Source organism: Azolla caroliniana, unplaced genomic scaffold (assembly GCF_043228905.1).
Source record: "Azolla caroliniana isolate FFs.n. ecotype wild unplaced genomic scaffold, voAzoCaro1.0.p SCAF_6, whole genome shotgun sequence".
Taxonomy (NCBI): domain Eukaryota; kingdom Viridiplantae; phylum Streptophyta; class Polypodiopsida; order Salviniales; family Salviniaceae; genus Azolla; species Azolla caroliniana.
Window position 1 is genome coordinate 5,059,751 of NW_028230441.1, and position 17,111 is coordinate 5,076,861.

The 17,111-nt window shown below is 38.8% G+C and overlaps 2 protein-coding genes across 2 annotated transcripts; both read right to left on the reverse strand.

The window, feature by feature from the left end:
• Nucleotides 1–6,403: 6,403 nt before the first annotated feature.
• Nucleotides 6,404–11,175, reverse strand: AGL26 (tRNA (cytidine(34)-2'-O)-methyltransferase). The gene is made up of 7 exons (XM_087321857.1): nucleotides 10,985–11,175; nucleotides 10,426–10,547; nucleotides 8,915–8,983; nucleotides 7,864–7,922; nucleotides 7,531–7,591; nucleotides 7,408–7,461; nucleotides 6,404–6,891 (listed from the first exon to the last, which is right to left on the reverse strand). Exons 1-7 carry the CDS (start codon nucleotides 11,109–11,111, stop codon nucleotides 6,565–6,567), a joined length of 819 nt encoding a protein of 272 aa, XP_087177983.1. The 5' UTR covers nucleotides 11,112–11,175; the 3' UTR covers nucleotides 6,404–6,564.
• Nucleotides 11,176–13,423: 2,248 nt separating this feature from the next.
• Nucleotides 13,424–14,539, reverse strand: LOC147862756 (large ribosomal subunit protein eL22y-like). Its single transcript, XM_087321728.1, has 2 exons — nucleotides 14,207–14,539; nucleotides 13,424–13,731 (listed from the first exon to the last, which is right to left on the reverse strand). The coding sequence occupies exons 1-2, from the start codon at nucleotides 14,449–14,451 to the stop codon at nucleotides 13,587–13,589; spliced, it is 390 nt and encodes a 129-aa protein (XP_087177854.1). The 5' UTR covers nucleotides 14,452–14,539; the 3' UTR covers nucleotides 13,424–13,586.
• Between the last annotated feature and the right edge of the window lie 2,572 nt (nucleotides 14,540–17,111).

Here is a 17,111-nt window from a genome sequence, read left to right on the forward strand (position 1 = left end):
CCGAAGTGGCGCTCCCCGCTTCGTAGTCACCGGCCTCATCCATGGTCGTCCCTTCACCGCAAGACAAGAGGGTCGCTTGCTCTGCACCCTCTCCCACGTCGCCACCGTTGTACGCTCTTTCGGCCTCCGCATAGGCCCTGTCGTCCACATATAGGGAGGTGTCTTCCTCCGCGTCCTCCGAATCACTGGGGCCCGACTCCGCAATAAACCCTTCTTCGGCTTCGATTTTCGCCTTCACCATCTTGTATGCCTCTTGTATTAGCGCTACTAGGTCGTACTCCTCCGACCCATCATGCCTTGAGCTCTCTTCCAACGGTAGTGCAGAGTCACTCACCGCCCTCTCTTCTCCGCCGCTCGCGGGCCTCGTTGTGGATGACTGCCTCGCATCATGTTGCGGGCACACCCACTCTATTTCGAACCACTCCTCGATGACACCATGTGCTCCGTGATCATCTTGAAGCTCGAATAGAATGTCCATTCTTTCCTCTCGATGGATCGTCTTCAAAAATAGGAGGACTTTGTCCACCCCCATCGAACTACGATCCCGCTCCGAGAGTTGAGCGAAACGACACTCGAACTCTTGCAATGCTTCCATTGCGCTCCGATGGGCATTCACCGACGCCACCCATCGATCGAACTCATGCCGACCTCGCCCCTCCGATTTCGCTTACCTGTACGCCTCCAATAGAGCTCCCTAAAAGGACTCCCACGACTCGTGAGCTTCTCGAAGCTCCTTGACCTCTTTGTGCATCGATACGGCCGCCACTTGACAAAAATATTCCAGCCTCATTGCTTCGTCCACGCCCCTTTCCATCATTTCGGCATTGTAAGCTCCCAAAAATTTTGGGACATCACCCCCTTTGAACCGGTCGACTCGCCCGACCACCCTTTCGACGGCGTGTTGAGCCGCATCTCGCTTCGCCTTCTTCCATTCGGCATCCATCACAATCTTCGCCATCATCTCCGTAAAGTCGAAGTCATCGTCTTCCATCTCCGTCCTCCCTTGCCGCCTCTTCACGTCGGGTTCACCAAATTATGTTGCAAAAATCTGCGAGCGCGTGTAGGATCCAAGGCAGGACCACGGGGGTCTTGGACTAGGGAGTAGAGGATAAAAAGTAAGACATGAAATGGAAGCTTAGCTCAAGAGGAGAAGGAATAAAACATTAACATTGAACGAGAAATAGATGGAGGTAAGATACACAAATGGTTTGTATTAAGAAGAACACCACATGCATTACAACCACGGCCGCATAGGCTGCACCAAATGACTACAAGAAAACCCTAACCGGATAAGCAAGTAAAGAAGTATAGTAAAACCCTAAAGGAAACCCAAGAAGAAACCCTAAAACCGAATAGGAAACCCTCGACCTAAGTGGTATGTCTCTCTCACTCAAAATAGGCAACCCCCTCACAAGTGACACCTCCCTTCCTTTTATAGCCCAATGAGGGAGGGACCTTACAATGTGGGATAAATTTTCCCTCTTTATTCTATACACAATTTTACATTGTAAATGTGCACATGTTGCACACCACCGACTTGCACATTCCATCCTGGTTTCACACTGTAACCAGAAATCTTCACGACAACGGTGTCATAGTATATTTCATACACTACGTGAAAAACTTATAAAGTACCGATTTAATAAATATGAATAAATAGTAGAAAATATTAAAATATATATAACATGCATAGGGCAAGACTCAAACCTTGCACCTCCATCTTAATAATGTAATGTCTTACCATTGCACTAGCATTTCATTAGTGTTAAAAAGTAGATGTTCCACATAGAAAACTTAGTTCGCTTAAGATAAACTTTAGTTAAAAGAAAACGCGTGCTAAAAGAAAAAGCTACACATGCACATCTAGCGTGCATGAACGCTATAGTTGATAAAAAACGCACAAGTTAGAAAAAGCATGATCACTTTAGATAAAGCATATAGTCTATCTATAGGAAAAGCATGGAGTCTATAGTTAGAAAAAAAAAAAAGCATGGATTCCTAAGACTCCCTCATCACTACATAAGGATGGGGAGCACAATGTAATAGGTGTGTGAAATACTTGGATATTGGATATATTTCTGAAAACACCAACCAATTAATATAATCGTGGGATTCACGAAAATAATATAATCTATACTTGTGGGATTCACAAGTTTCTTATATCTTTCTTTCAATCTAAATACATATTCTTATCTAAATATTGATTAATCGAATACAATACACACATGGGATTCACGAAATTTCTATCTCTCTTTCTAATAATCTATTCATTACTAGCCTTATCTTATATTCTTCTTTCTCCTAGTTCAAAACCTCAGTGGATATGTAAGGTGTGTAAAAAAATATTTGGAAACAGGATATGTTTCTAAAAAACACCAATTAATAAACTATACTCGTGGGATTCACGAGGATTCTATATCATTCTCTTTCAACCCAAATTTATATTCTTATATTCATATTGATTAATCTAATATAATACACTCGTGGGATTCACGAGTTTGCTATAACTCTTTCTTACAACATATTTATATTCTTATTAGCCTTAAAACTCTCCTCTTCCTAGTCCAAAACCCCAGCAGTTCCCACCCGACTCACGCAAACGATCCGGCGTCGAAAGGCACGACAACGGGAACCAAGACCACAAACACCCATCGAAGATCCCGAAATCTGGCACACATATACAGAGAGACTTTACCAAATCCCAAACCAACCACCCATTCTAGTGCCTTCTACACCCCGACCTACTATGGGGACACTCTTCACGACCTCTAGGGTCACGAAGGTCATAAAGAAATTAAAACATAGGAAGTCCATGGACCACATAGGAGTGCGAGCAGAATACATCATATATGCGAGAGAGTGCCTAGCTCCCTTGCTAACTCTAATCTTCAATCGTGCCCTCACTGAGGGTTTTCCACCACAATGGACTATGAACACAGTGGCCCCCATATATAAAGGAGGGGACCCCATGGACCCAAATATATATAGGACCATTATGATAGGTCATACCCTTGCTAAATTATATAGTGCAATAATGGAGGCAGAGCGCACCTGAACAGGCTGGCTTTAGACGAGCCTTCTCCACTATTGATCATATCTTCACACTTAGATGCTTAATTGACTAGACTAAGGCTCGCAAGAAGAGGTTATATTGTTGTTTTGTGGACTTTCGCAAAGCCTTTGACACGGTCCCTAGAGAGCGGTTGTTTGATAGGCTTAAAAGCTTGAGGATACCAGATGACATGGTTTGGGCCATCTACACACTATATGAACAATTGTTTGGGTATGTTCGATGCCTAGGTGGCCTATCTGATTGTTTCACTAGCACTATTGGTGTAAAACAAGGTTGCCCCCTATCTCCAACTCTTTTTGGGATCTACATTGATGAGATCACAGATTTTATTGCTCGTAAGGGAGGCAACGGAGTAGTCCTTGGGGATACTCAGGTTCATATCTTGCTCTATGCAGATGACATAGCTTTGCTCTCTAAATCTGAACACAACCTACAAAGGCACCTTAATGCCTTAGATGACTTTTGCGCACAACGAGGATTGGTAGTTAATATATGGAAAGATTCATCTCAAATTCTCTAAGGTTTTTCAATTGCTCTTTTGCATTTTTGAAACGCATTTTATGTAGTCCAAACACAGTTTTGTCCTATGATAAGGGAAAACTAAAGTCCTTATCTTCCACACATCAGCCCAAGTAAGAGCTAAGTGTCACCTAACTATCTCCCATAGCCTAGTTGAGGTGGTTGGATCATATGTCTATCGCGGAGTCACTTTCAGTGCCCGCTCAGGTAAATTTTCGATGACACAAGCAACGAAGGATAGACTTACGAGAGGACGTGCATCCCTCTCACTCCTCGAGAGACAATGCCATCAAGCATACTTTCAAGAGCAACGGACTAAAGGGTGACTCTTTGACTCATTAGTGACTCCCTCCCTCATGTATGAATTAGTGGTTTGGGCTCCAAGACTACTATCTTTCATGTGGATGCAATTAGAGAGACCATTGGTGATGTTGTTATCACGCCAACTCTGAAGCAAATGGACAGTACCACATGACATTATTAGGGTTGAGTTCACTCTACCCCCGATGTTAGTAGAGGCACTTTTTCAACTTGTAGTCTTTATACATAGGATATTACATAACCAACCACATGATAGAATATCCCATCAAGCCTTTAAGGCCTCTCGATCATTGTATGAGTCCAGCTATACTAGCTCATGGTATGGCATGATGGTGAGTTGGCTTCTTGCGAATGGTCTAGACATTAATAACCTCCCCCCCCCCCCCCCCCCCCCCCTTAAGTATGACCACGCGATTGATAACACTTTAATCTCTCATGAGGACCGCAATAAAGTAATACACCAAGAAATATGGCAAATTTACACTTGGTATAAATGGATCACCCCACTAGAGCCACTTCCATCTAAAATGTTGTACTATAAGGAACACTTGATGCACTTCTCTAAGTTAGGTTTTATTACGTGGCCAAAATATCTAGATGTATTCTTACCACATGCACTAAGGGTTGCCATTGGTCAACTTAGAATATCATCTCACCAACTTGAAATTGAAAATGGATGTACTAATGGAGTCCCTAGGGAGGAAAGGATATGTATGTTATGCAACATAGCGATAGAGGATGAGTACCACTTTACATGCAAATGTCCCACCTACGCCGAGATAAGGGCAAAATACCAAGACATACTTGGTTCATCTCCCACCCTCCCTAAATTATTAGATACTCTAGATATAAAGAAATTAGGCAGATACATCCTAGAACTAAAACAACACAGAGAGAATAAGTTACAAAATGTTGACAATAATGTTGCTAATGTTCACCAACATGTAACAAATGAAGTTTTTTAGGAACAGGGGAAGACAACAAATGTCAACACACCTGCACCACTCGGGCTTTTCCTTGATGAAGCAGAAAATCAAAGAAGAATCAAACACCCTCGGATGTCAGGTTTCAAAGCAACTCAACGTGGTGTAGAAGCAATAAAGAAAATAAGAGAACGTGAGCTACACTGCTTAGAAGCCATGGCTGGGGCACTCTATACACCAGGACCATGGGTCACACCCACACCAAAACCCTTTGACCTCCCACTTCTTTTTGAGAGGCTTGGGTAGAATTGAAATTAGGCTTAGTGCAAAGTCACTTCTTTTTTATCAAGTATACCATGTTTTGTACACTACTAGAACTCTTTTAGCTTAAGTTATTTTTACTTTACTTTTATTTTAGTTATGATGATTGGATAAATACCCATTTTGTTGTAAACCAATTGTCTCATGGGCCAATTTTGGGCTTAGAATACGTTAAATATATCTTTCTTTCTTTTCTCTCTCTATTTCTCTGTGCTGCTAGACAGCAACTACCTGTATATAGCTAATCTAGATCAACCTCTCAGCTCTGATACCATGTTAGCAATATTGAGAATTGATTAGATAGGTATATATAGAGTTACAACCACAGAAAAGGATATATGAAAACAAAACTTCTATTACATATAAGAGTAGCTCACAATGGTAGTTCACCCATGCGCTCACACCTTGGAGCTTAGATGGGATCTGGACCAGCTTACTACAAAATTAGTGGGGACTGATGATCAATCCACCATTGTGTAAGAGAGTGGATTATATTCTCTGTTTGGTCTAAGTGTAACATTAAATATGCATGTCAGTTGATAGTAGTGGAGATATTCCTTTTCTGTCAACTGACTTGTCATTTAATATGACACAACTCCCTAGATACAAGCTAGTGCTAGATAGTACTTATCTTGAAGTCAATGGCACATACTTCAAGACTAAGTACATTGTAACTTGCCCACAAAATATTCTAGTTGACTTGATTAGCCAATCCTATTACCTATTTCGCTCTTTCCTAAATCCATTGTCCTACGCATCTACAGTTTCCTAGATTAACATCTTATCGACCCATATGGTCGAGTTGCACACTAGTTGCTCCTCATTTGGGGCGCTATCACAAAATGTGCACTCTAAGAGCACATATGGGGATAGATTTACAACTTGGGGCTGATCACTGATTATATCTAACAGGAAAGGATTTCAAGAATGCATTTGCATTGCATATGTTTTAACCATTGTGGAGGTCACTTTTGTTTGAGTAACAATGCATGAGAATTATATTGAAACCATAAAACACAACCAAAGAACCAAAACATAAACAAAAATAGACAGTATCCTCATGTATTTTGTATTGTAAGCTTCTTAATGGAGTCATACTTGTGTTAATACAACACGACCAGCAAACCCAGCATTATCTCAATTCTCGGATATGAACCAAAAACAGACCAATGTGCATATACAAAAATGATCACGCACTAGGAAACCTTGAAAGACTGAAAATAATAGGAAGAATGAAAAGTAATGATTGCCTGGAAGATTCTTATATTGGTTTCTAAATTATGAAAAATTGACACATGCTGCCCCAAATGTGAATTGTCCATGGCATTGAAAATATATTATGGGGAACAACACATGAGGAATGTACCCAAAAATACATGATTTGCTATAAAGCATTGTCAATTATGATTATGGCTGCATTGCATGGAGTGGAGACTCTACCTCAAGATTATGAGCATCAATGATCTCTTCAGGAAGATCGGGTACCATATCTTGAGCATCAGAGTTCTGACATGAAATATTCCCCAGTACGTTTAACTGGCGTAAGGCTTCATAAACTCCAATCCCGACCGATACAGCAAGGTTTAACGATCTAACGTATGTGTCCACCATTGGTATCCTCACTTTCCCCCCACCATAATTCTGCTCATCAGCACAATCCTGCAGAGCTTCTGGAGAAAGGCCAGTAGTTTCCGCCCCAAATACAAGCCAGTCACCTGGCTTGTATTTCTTTTCCTGTAGTTAGAAATCATAATATCATCTATCAGCAGTTGCAATTTTACTTAAATTCAGATACAGGGAATGAGAGAATATAAATCATTGATACAATAATACCATCAATCAATGTTGGTAACTCCTCTTTAAATTCAGACACAAAGAGAGAGAACAGAAATCATTGAAAGTTACACATAATGTGGGGACACGTAACAAAGATTACAACTGCTGATGTTAATTAACTCATAGAAACTAGCAAAAGAAAAATGTATTTGAATATATCCATGAGTACAGCAGTGGTGCTAGAAAGAGAGAGTAAAGAGGATTACATTACATCCACAAAAGGTCCTGAAGACATATTTAAGGGACAGAAAATTGATACAACAAATGAACAATCCACTTCAGAGAGGTCTGAACATTAATAAAAAAACTGTGGTTTAAATTAACTAAAGCTGTAGTTTTGATGCAAAAGTTAGTCAAGCCAAGTCTCTAATATAATCATGTTCCCATACTATGTCAGAAAGCGAGAGAGATTACAGTATACAAGCAAGTTCCCCTTTTCGTAAATGCCACGAGCCTCTTTTCACCTTCCTGCATGGAAACCATCATCCATCCTCATTAATGTGTCCATGATAAAGATGTGGGCAGATGCATAAATACCTGTTGCTTGAAGAAATCCATGAATTCCCTCCATGAAGCATGTACTTTCACAAAAACATATCTGCCCAATTTTAAGGCAAGCAATGGATATCATTGCAGTTGTAGTGAACTTATCAAAACATATTGAAGAAGAATTGCTCTTTCAGGGTCAACCATGGAAAAATGGGGGCAATAAAAAGGAAGTCATGGGTACTGTTCCCAAAAACATTAGACCTTAAAGCTATCCAAAAAGTAAAACCATCACTATATCCCATTAAAAAGAAAATTCACCTGTCAACATCAGGAGTTTTTGTGAGTTGGAAACAAAAGAAATGCTCATATCAAGCAGGATACGGCCAGTAATCTAGACCAGCTCGCTTCAATTTTGCATCATCGATTTGAAACCCGAGAGGCTGCGAAAGGTTATAAAACACCACATAAAATGAGAAATCAAATGGAAACATGATATGAAAACATGGTAACACAATATTAAATGTAGTATTCTGCCTACTTAATGTTATCCCCAGCATGTTCGGGATTAGTGGGCATGGCATGACATCCATCCGGTCATTTCCTATGTTACAACTATCAATGGAATAAACAGAAGTTATGACAATGTTCAGAAATAGAAGTAGGCACCAAGAAAAATTGTATTTCAGCCATATCTCTCTACAGTCAGAGGCTCCTAAATTATATGAAGCTCATTTGATATTCAAGCCGCATCCAAAGCAACCATTCCAATGGCTCTTTAAGGTTTGGTTTATACTGAGTTTTTTAGCTTTGGGAGAATATTCCAAGTTCAAGCCAAGTTTGCTTCTGTGCTCAAAAGAAAGACTAAGCCTTTTCAAAGATCATCCAAAACAATCTCACAACATCAATAGGAAAGTGGGAAATACAAATTGGGTCATCATGGAGGGTTTTCCCAAGAGAATAAGTCCTACTACACATTGAGTAGCACTGGATGCTATCTCACAATTGATCCAAAACAGAGACGGGGAAGAGATCAAGTAAGCTTTCCTCTTTTCAAGGCACTCCAAATCAAAATCATTGTCTACCACATTGATGAAAGCATGACACATATATATCTCAATTTTACATTGAAATAATAATTCGGGCACTAAAAGGCTTTCCTTGCTGCGTCTTCTAACCTTTCGGTGCCTCTCTCATTTAGTATTGCCTACCCAAGTATATTTATTATGCGCAATCCTTGTGCACAAAGAACTGTTGAGGTGCAATGTGCAAGCAGGGATGGTCAAAATATTACTTAGCAAAGAAGACATTCACTGAAGATAGAAGCAACAAGTTTAGGTAGATGTATGTGAGAGAATAGACAAAAGCAAGAGAAAGCTAAAATATTCATGAAATTTGAGTATTTGTTAAATTCATGCACAAGTTGAATTGCCACCTCAATAAGATGGAGTCCCACAGATGAGGCAGCACAAGTCCTTGCAATAGATCCGGTATTTCCTGCAATCTGCATTACCAGACAGCGGCTGAGCAACCAGCAATAAATAATCTCAGAACAATATCTGGCATATGATATCATAAAGGTAGAATGAAATTTTGGGAATATTGCAAAGCATCCAAAACTAAAGTATTAAAACATGAAGACAAACATTAAACTGCAAATCATGGGTATTGCTGGTCCATCCAGTGATATTCAACTAAAGAATGAGCAAATTTAGCCAGCAATATAGCATGACATTTATAGCGTTTAAGGGGGATCTAAGGTAAGTTCTGAAAACAAGGTAATGTTTGCAAATGTGAAGTACCCTTGGAGATATTAATAAAGAATTCAACACTTTATTTAGCTTTTCTTTTACAAATATTATCTATAAATTGAGGGTATAAACTGTCTTAGGAAGAAAAGAGAAAGAAGGTAATAATACCCCTGGAATCTCTTGTTGTGAAATGTAGGCACTATCATTTGAAAGGTGAGATCAATGAACTTGATTGTGAGTACAATCACTAGCGCTTCAAGTCTCCATTGAGTTCACGTTGACATTCAGAAATATATGTTCTCTGATACTGCCCTATGCCTTTTTTCCTGTTAGCATCTTTCAAAACTAGTGCCTCAAGTATCAATTGAGGTCAGGTTGAGGTTCAAAAATATATGATATCTGATACTACCCTATGCATTTTTTTCCCGTTAACATCTTCCAATGAGAAATTTCTGAAATTCCTCTATTAGCGTTTAACTTCCAAGTGATTTTCGAGTTCTTCTGATGGCCATTTTGCATACTGGAAAGTCATGATAACCGTAGGCATGTTCAATGGCTACTTCCTACTCCCTCCTTGTATCCATGGTATCCAGGAAATTTCAGACTAAAGCATCAGCATCGCATAGAATATTGGATGCAAGTGAAGATGGATGCATCATCAAATTGTGGTAGAGGCTCATGCTAAATTAATGTACATCCACAACACATGGGAGCACAAGGTCTGTATGACTTATATATACTACAAAGAGTTACAAGTATGTACAGGAGGTAATGTACTGTCCACAAGTATATTTTGTGCAAGTAGTTGGAAAGGTGGATTAGAACATCATAATATAGAGTGTGCATGGAAAGAAAACAGAATTGCAGTGCATCTGTAATTTTGAGAAAACCTTTGAATTGTTCTTCAGCAGCCCAATATTATTTCTCCTACATAGAACTAACTTGGATTCTAACATTAGATGGCCTTCATAAACACCTAATTCATATGAAGGAAAATGTACTTTATAGTGAAATCTAGCTATATGTACTTCATTTACAATTATAATGCAGAATTCTTTGTTTTTTCTGGTATATCTTTCTTGTAACCGGGCCTGTAAACGATTCAATTCATGGTCATTGAAGTTACCTTGACTGTAAGCACCTAAATTCGATGAATAAGGCAATGCCACATATTTGAGAATTTGGCATCAAGTACCTGTGGTGAGAACAACACAATTTGCATATGCTTCTTTATGCCGGAGTCCTTAATCGTCTCTCCTATAGAAGACACCCAAGGTCTCAAGGTGTCACCAGAAGCATGAGAAATTTCCTCACAAGCTGCATTTCAAAAAGGGATAATAGCTCATTTCAGTGTAGCTCCTGGAGGATAAATACACAACACATTTCTCGCAAAAAGATGGCACATGCATCATTATGAGAAGCATGAGACAAATTTCCTTGCAATATTTATTGAAAAGAGGTAACACTTCATTGCAACATGGCTTAAGGAGAAGTGGCAGTGTTATCATTGCTATCATCATCCTTACACCTTCATCCTCATAATCATGATCACCATCATCAAATCACGTGCTGTGGCATCATCATCATCATCACCACCATCACCCTCACAAGCATCCTCATTACAAACACCACCATCATAATCATGGATTAATGCAACAGGATAGAAGCAGGATTCATTGGCATAAAATGAGGAGTCATGAGAACTACACCAATTGTGTGTTCAACAAAACACTGTGTCATGAGGAATGTCGTACCTTTAACGCAGAGTGGCCTTCTCTGGAGGATGAGGGGAAGCCTCGTTGCCCATTCTTTGCAAATGGTGATGCCAAGGGAAGGAGATGGCGAGCCAGCAATTCGAAGGGGTCTGCACAGAGTGTTCATGTGGGGGGTGTAGTGGAGGGGAGGAGGATTTTGTTATAGAAACCCAGACAGAGAACAGGAAGAAGAAAACCCACACAAATTTTCGTGGACACACACTTCTAACAATTTCATCCATCCATGGCTCTTCTTCATGATGTTTGGGCAAGATGTCGTTACGCGGGCATCTACCTACTTACATACATATTGATATATATATATGTGTGTGTGTGTGTATGTATGTATGTATGTATGTATATATGTATATGTAACACGAAAGTCCGTCAAATGTCTGGGAATCCATTGAAACTATATTGCTAGTTCGCTCGACCATGTCATCCCGTATGTCCCAAGTCATGGCATCCCGTATGTCCCGAGTCATGGCATCTCATATGTCTTGAGGTATGGCATCCTGTATGTCCTAAGTCACTACTTTCACCAACCTCGTCTTGCATCATCGAGACGTTTGAAGAAAGTGTCCCTGTTCGTTCTTATTCGGACCTAAGCTTGAAATTTTGCATCTTCGTGATCGCTACTAGCCTCCACCACGGTTTAGCTACCTCCATTTTGCCTCTAGGATTGGGCTAGAATGGTTCAATTCAAAACTCTTGGTTTGCTCCTCAACTGTGAGATTTTGCATTTTTCGGATAGCTACAAGCTAGCGAGGTTTTGCTTAATATGGGAGTTCAAGGATGCAACCCACTTTATTCAAACTCTCCCTTTGTTTGGCCATGTCATTTTGCACATTCATAACGTTTCAAGCCTCCACCAAAGTGTAACTATCTCTATTGTCCTTGGAATTGGATTTAGAGTGTTGAATTCAAAATGCTTTGATTGACCATGTGCTTTTGCGCATTTCAAATCTTCACTAGCCTGCAACTAGTCCCTTAATATGGGAGTTAAGGAATCAAAGCATTCCATTTTAATTCATAGTTTGCTTGATTCTATCATTTTGCACATTCATATTGCTAAGAGCCTCCATCATAGTTTACCTATCTCCATTGTCTTCGAGATTGGATGGGGATGGTTCAATTTAAATAATCACTTTATTTAACCATATCATATCACTACAAGCCTCTACAAGTTTATCCATTTCCATTGTCTTTGGGATTGTATTCAAAATTAAATCTGCAAGTTTATGTACTCGGTTAATAAATCTAGCATGAAATGCGTTGGTAAAACTTGTACCGCTTCTATTAGTGTCTGACAAAATATTTGCACATCAATATCTCTATAAGTCTCCACCTTAGATTGGTCATATTTATGGACAGCATATAGGGAATGTATGATAAATGTTCAGCTAGAATTTTGTCAATTATACTCTTAAGTATGACAAACAATTTGATGTCACCATTGCTCTTTAGTCATCTTCATGGTTGTCAAACTAAGGTAAGTAGAATATATCTAATCTTCTATTGGATAACCCATCAAAAACAACTCATGTTAAGTATCAACCAAACATATCACAACAAGGTCCGGAGATATAGAGGCTTCTATTAGACATTAGGTAAACGTGGAAAATTCCTAAACTATAAAAGGATATAAATATAAATTCGTAAACCTTAATGCTCTTCCTAAAAAGGACACAAATGTGGTTATGTAAAATGTAAAGAAAGTACAGCAGTGAAATTATAAACTATTTAAAAGGATTTCATTGTTCTACAAGATTAACCAAAGAGCAGAAGATTTCACGTTCCTCTTAATCATCTTGTAGTGAATTTAATCATTGTAATAATCAAGGAAGCAAATTATCAAACTTGGGACATTGGTGATTTCTTACTTATTTTTACTTCCTTCTAAGTATAAATTACATTCCGGAAAGTACAATGACTGATAATTGATGATTCAGAGAGAGAAATTAGAGTTTGCCCTAGTAATAAGCTTATGACATCATAGCTTGAGAGTAGTTTATGTTTGCTACTCATTACCAGAAGACACTTGGGTTTGCTGAAACAACCTACTTTAGTTATGATCAAATGATCATTGATTCCACAATTCCCAGCCCTAATCACATTTAAGGAAAAAATAGCAGTTATCGTAGTTACTGAGAACGGCCCAATTTTCAAAGCAAAATGATAATAGTTTGAAGTTCTTCTGATGGTCGAATCCAATACAAAGAAAAAGGTCGGCAATCACAATTACTGAAAAAGACCCGATTTTGAAGCAAAAGCAAAACCTACCCTAAATAACTATTTGGTAATACCAGCTAATGTACAGTCACCCTTCAACAGAACTAAGCAAAATACTTAAAAAAAACTAGAGCAATTGGTTAATCATTGACTGAGGTCTTGAAAAGGCTGTAAAATCATCAACACTATCAGTAAATGTGCACTGTCCGAAGAAATAAATATATATCTTCAATGAAGAAACTGCAATATCAAACTTAAGAGTTCCATAGCGGACTTTTGAAAGTTTAAAGATACAAAATTGAAGGCAAAATAAGCACAGCATAATTCTCTCATAAAACTACGATAAGCTTCCTGGAATTCATAATCTAAACTAATCTTCCTCCTCAGCCTCATTTTCAGCAATATTGAAGTATCTTAACTCGTATACATTTCTATCTTTGTTGGATGCAATCACTCGGAGCCAATCTCTCACGTTATGTTTCTTGAGATACTTCTTTGTCAGGTACTTCAGATATCTGAGAGCAGCAAATCAAAGTGATAATTTTCATAAGCAGACTGAAATTGTACTACAGTAATAGACACAGAATTCAAACACAGAACGATTCTGTGAGCAACAAATGAGAATATAACATCTCCTAGGTAATCAGACATTCTATTGCATTGATAGAATAATAATCAGAGACACGTTCTGGCCATGTAAAACAAACAATATGGGAACCTGGAAATCGAAAAGTTAGCAGTAAATTTCAATGAAAAGATTAACCACCAGCATAATAAAACATAAACGTGTAACGATACGAAGCTAAAACAAATGTCGACGCGAGAAACTGCAGAGAAGTCGATAGAAATCAATATCATTTTTCAAGTTTAGAAACAGAACAATATCTTACACTAAATTTACACGCAGGAAAAGAAAATAAATCCCAGAAAACAGACGACAGATGCATTCCAATGAGAAAAACAACAAGACAATAGAGTTTCTAGACATACCTTTTGGAGAAGACGCTGTCGGAAGTGACACTGATCTTGTTCTTTTCGCGAGAGATGGAGACAGACTCTCCGAGGACACCGACCTTACCTCCGACCTTGATGCGATCCTGCAAGAACTTCTCGAAAGAGGCGATGTCCATGATCTTGTCCTCCACTGGCTTCCCACAGTCGATAGTGAACGTGGAGGATTTCTTCTTGCCCTTGGAAGGGCCAGCGCCTCTCTTGGCGGCGACAGCGGGGGCCATAGCGCCTCTGCAGGAACGAAAGGGCTGAAGCTCCTGTGGCTCGTCGAAGGACTGACAGAGAGAAAGCGAGAGAAACGTAGAGACAAGAGCAGAAGAACAGAAAGGATCTGAGCACAGAAACCCTAACTTGATATTTACTAGAATGCCCTTTGGTTTTATTGCATTTATGAGAATACCCTTGGTTTTTTCTATACGGAAGTTTTCCTTTATTTCTCCTATAACATACAAAATAAGCCTTTTATATGTTATATATTGCCACGTACACAATGGGCCTACTGATCGAAATCAAGCACTCATATTTTGGTCACTATTCTGTGTTGTAATCGTAAGTAATCCTCCCTAGACATTCTATTGTTGTGGCGTCGTGATGATTTTCGACCTTGGCCAATGTTTTGCCTCGTGTACATGTACATGTATGTCTCGTACATCGGACATTCCATGGCCTTGTGTGCATCATCAACTTACACATGAAGCAACTTCAATCAACCCAGATTATGTGGTCAACGTCTTTGATTTAAATCATACATAGTGCTTACCATTGTCAACCCAATATGTGATAAATCAAGTATGCCATTGGATATTACAAAGGAATTGTTCAATTTGCTTTCTACTGGTCAATGAACCCATTAGATTGTGAATGGTAGTGAAAGTGGGGTGAAGAAAAGTGTGGTTGCCTTTAAGTTTTAGAAGGCCTTACATGACTGACATACCCTTACATGGCAATGCATGATACACAAGTTGTTCCACCCACTGATTGGACAAATTTTGCCATGAGCAATCATCCTATTTCTTCATTGACTATCTTTGCATAGTTGGGATTCGTTTGAGACACATAGCCTTACATGGCAATGCATGATACACCTGTTGTTTCACCCACCGATTGGAAAAAATTTGCCACGAGCAATCATCCCATTTCTTCGTTGACTATCTTTGTATAGTTGGGATTCCTTTGAGAAATTTTGTTGCCTTGGTGAATATTGTTGCTTCCTTTAGGTATCTCTTATGCTTGCAAATCCCCGTGCAAATAAATCCACGAGAATGCGAATATGTACTTTGATGAATCCCTATTAAATTTTAGTTTCTAGTTCCACTCTTACATTACTTGGTTCTTGTTCCATTTGTCTTGTTCACAACTTCATTGCTTTCAAGTGGCTCGGTTTGATTTTGAGGCTTGCTTGCATTTCCGATGTTTATTGCCGATACCTTTTAAGCCTCAAGATTTTATTCTCACATCACCTCAAGCATTTGCAAACCTTTTACTTTGCCCTTGTTTTTTCCTAGAGACTTATTCATTACATACTTGGAAACCCTGATAATCATGAATTTCAGCACAACCTTTGGATTTTTCATTGATAACATACCTTTAACCTTCATTATTCATCTCTTAAAACACAATATACGTGGCTGCGGTGTTTGTTGGGCACAAGTTCCCCTTTGAATTGAATTCTACACAAATGATTCTCTATCTCATGGAGTCAAATTTCAATGAGGCGTCTCAATAGAAATCGACTAAAACTCTTTTTTGGGATTGCAGTAGAGTTGCGCTATGAGGATGCAAACTACCACTGCCGGTATTTTTGGGAATTATTTTGTTACTATCAACCATTTTGTGTTGACTTCTATGAGTTGAGTTGGCTATAATTTTGTCGTCAACGTAGTAATACACTGAGGAGGACCTCCTACATGGGATACATATCTTTTTATTTCTCTCTTATTAGGGATCAAGCGAAAGGTCTATAAATGTGTGTGTAGGGTTTTTAACTCCATATAGACTCATTCATTCATATAGATCCCTTTGTTATTGGGTAGATGGAGGGTTTGCATGATGGGGGATTGAGTCCACAATGAATATACATCTATAGACAATATTAAGAGGATTCATTCATTATGGATCAATAAATTTCAAAAACATTATTGTAGTTTCTCAAAATCTATAAATACGTGAGACTTGCCATTATCTATAGACAATATTAAGATGAACATGTATGTGTTGTTAGGATCTATCCATATATTTGACGGAATTTGGATCATACTAATAATAGCTTTTTTCTCGGGCATGTTGTGCATTAGTTTACTCTAGATAAAAGCTCATTTATCATAAAGTTTAGAGCCATTCTATTTTCCTTTCATGAGTTTATCTATATGCACGATAATGATGGAGTTAGTTGGGGAACATGCTAAGAAGTTGGCATAACCAACCAATGACATAAAACAAATATACTAGTGGTTCAAATAAAGACATACTCTCTTTCAATCTATGATAGTGACACTCGCAATATATGTTTATGTAAGTTATCATTAACATGCTCTTAAATCAAGATGATGTTTTTGGTTATCTTCTTTGTATTGACATTGATTTTGGACCCCCTGTCACGGAATCGTAGTTTCCAATCGATGACCTTCAATGGTTATGCAAGTACTTGCTCATCTAAGACTGTAAGTGGTTCTATGGAAGGCCAAGCCATTTAATGCTTATTGCTCCTATCCACACTACATAGAGTTGAATAAGGGGCATAAATCTATCACTTGTTTTAGCACAATAGTTTGATTATCCTCAAGTATCGAGGTCGTCCTTTGCTCAATGACTGATGTTGAATTGACGAGGACCATCAAATATCATGCATTGATTGGCAACACTAGCTGAATCGATGGGATCGATC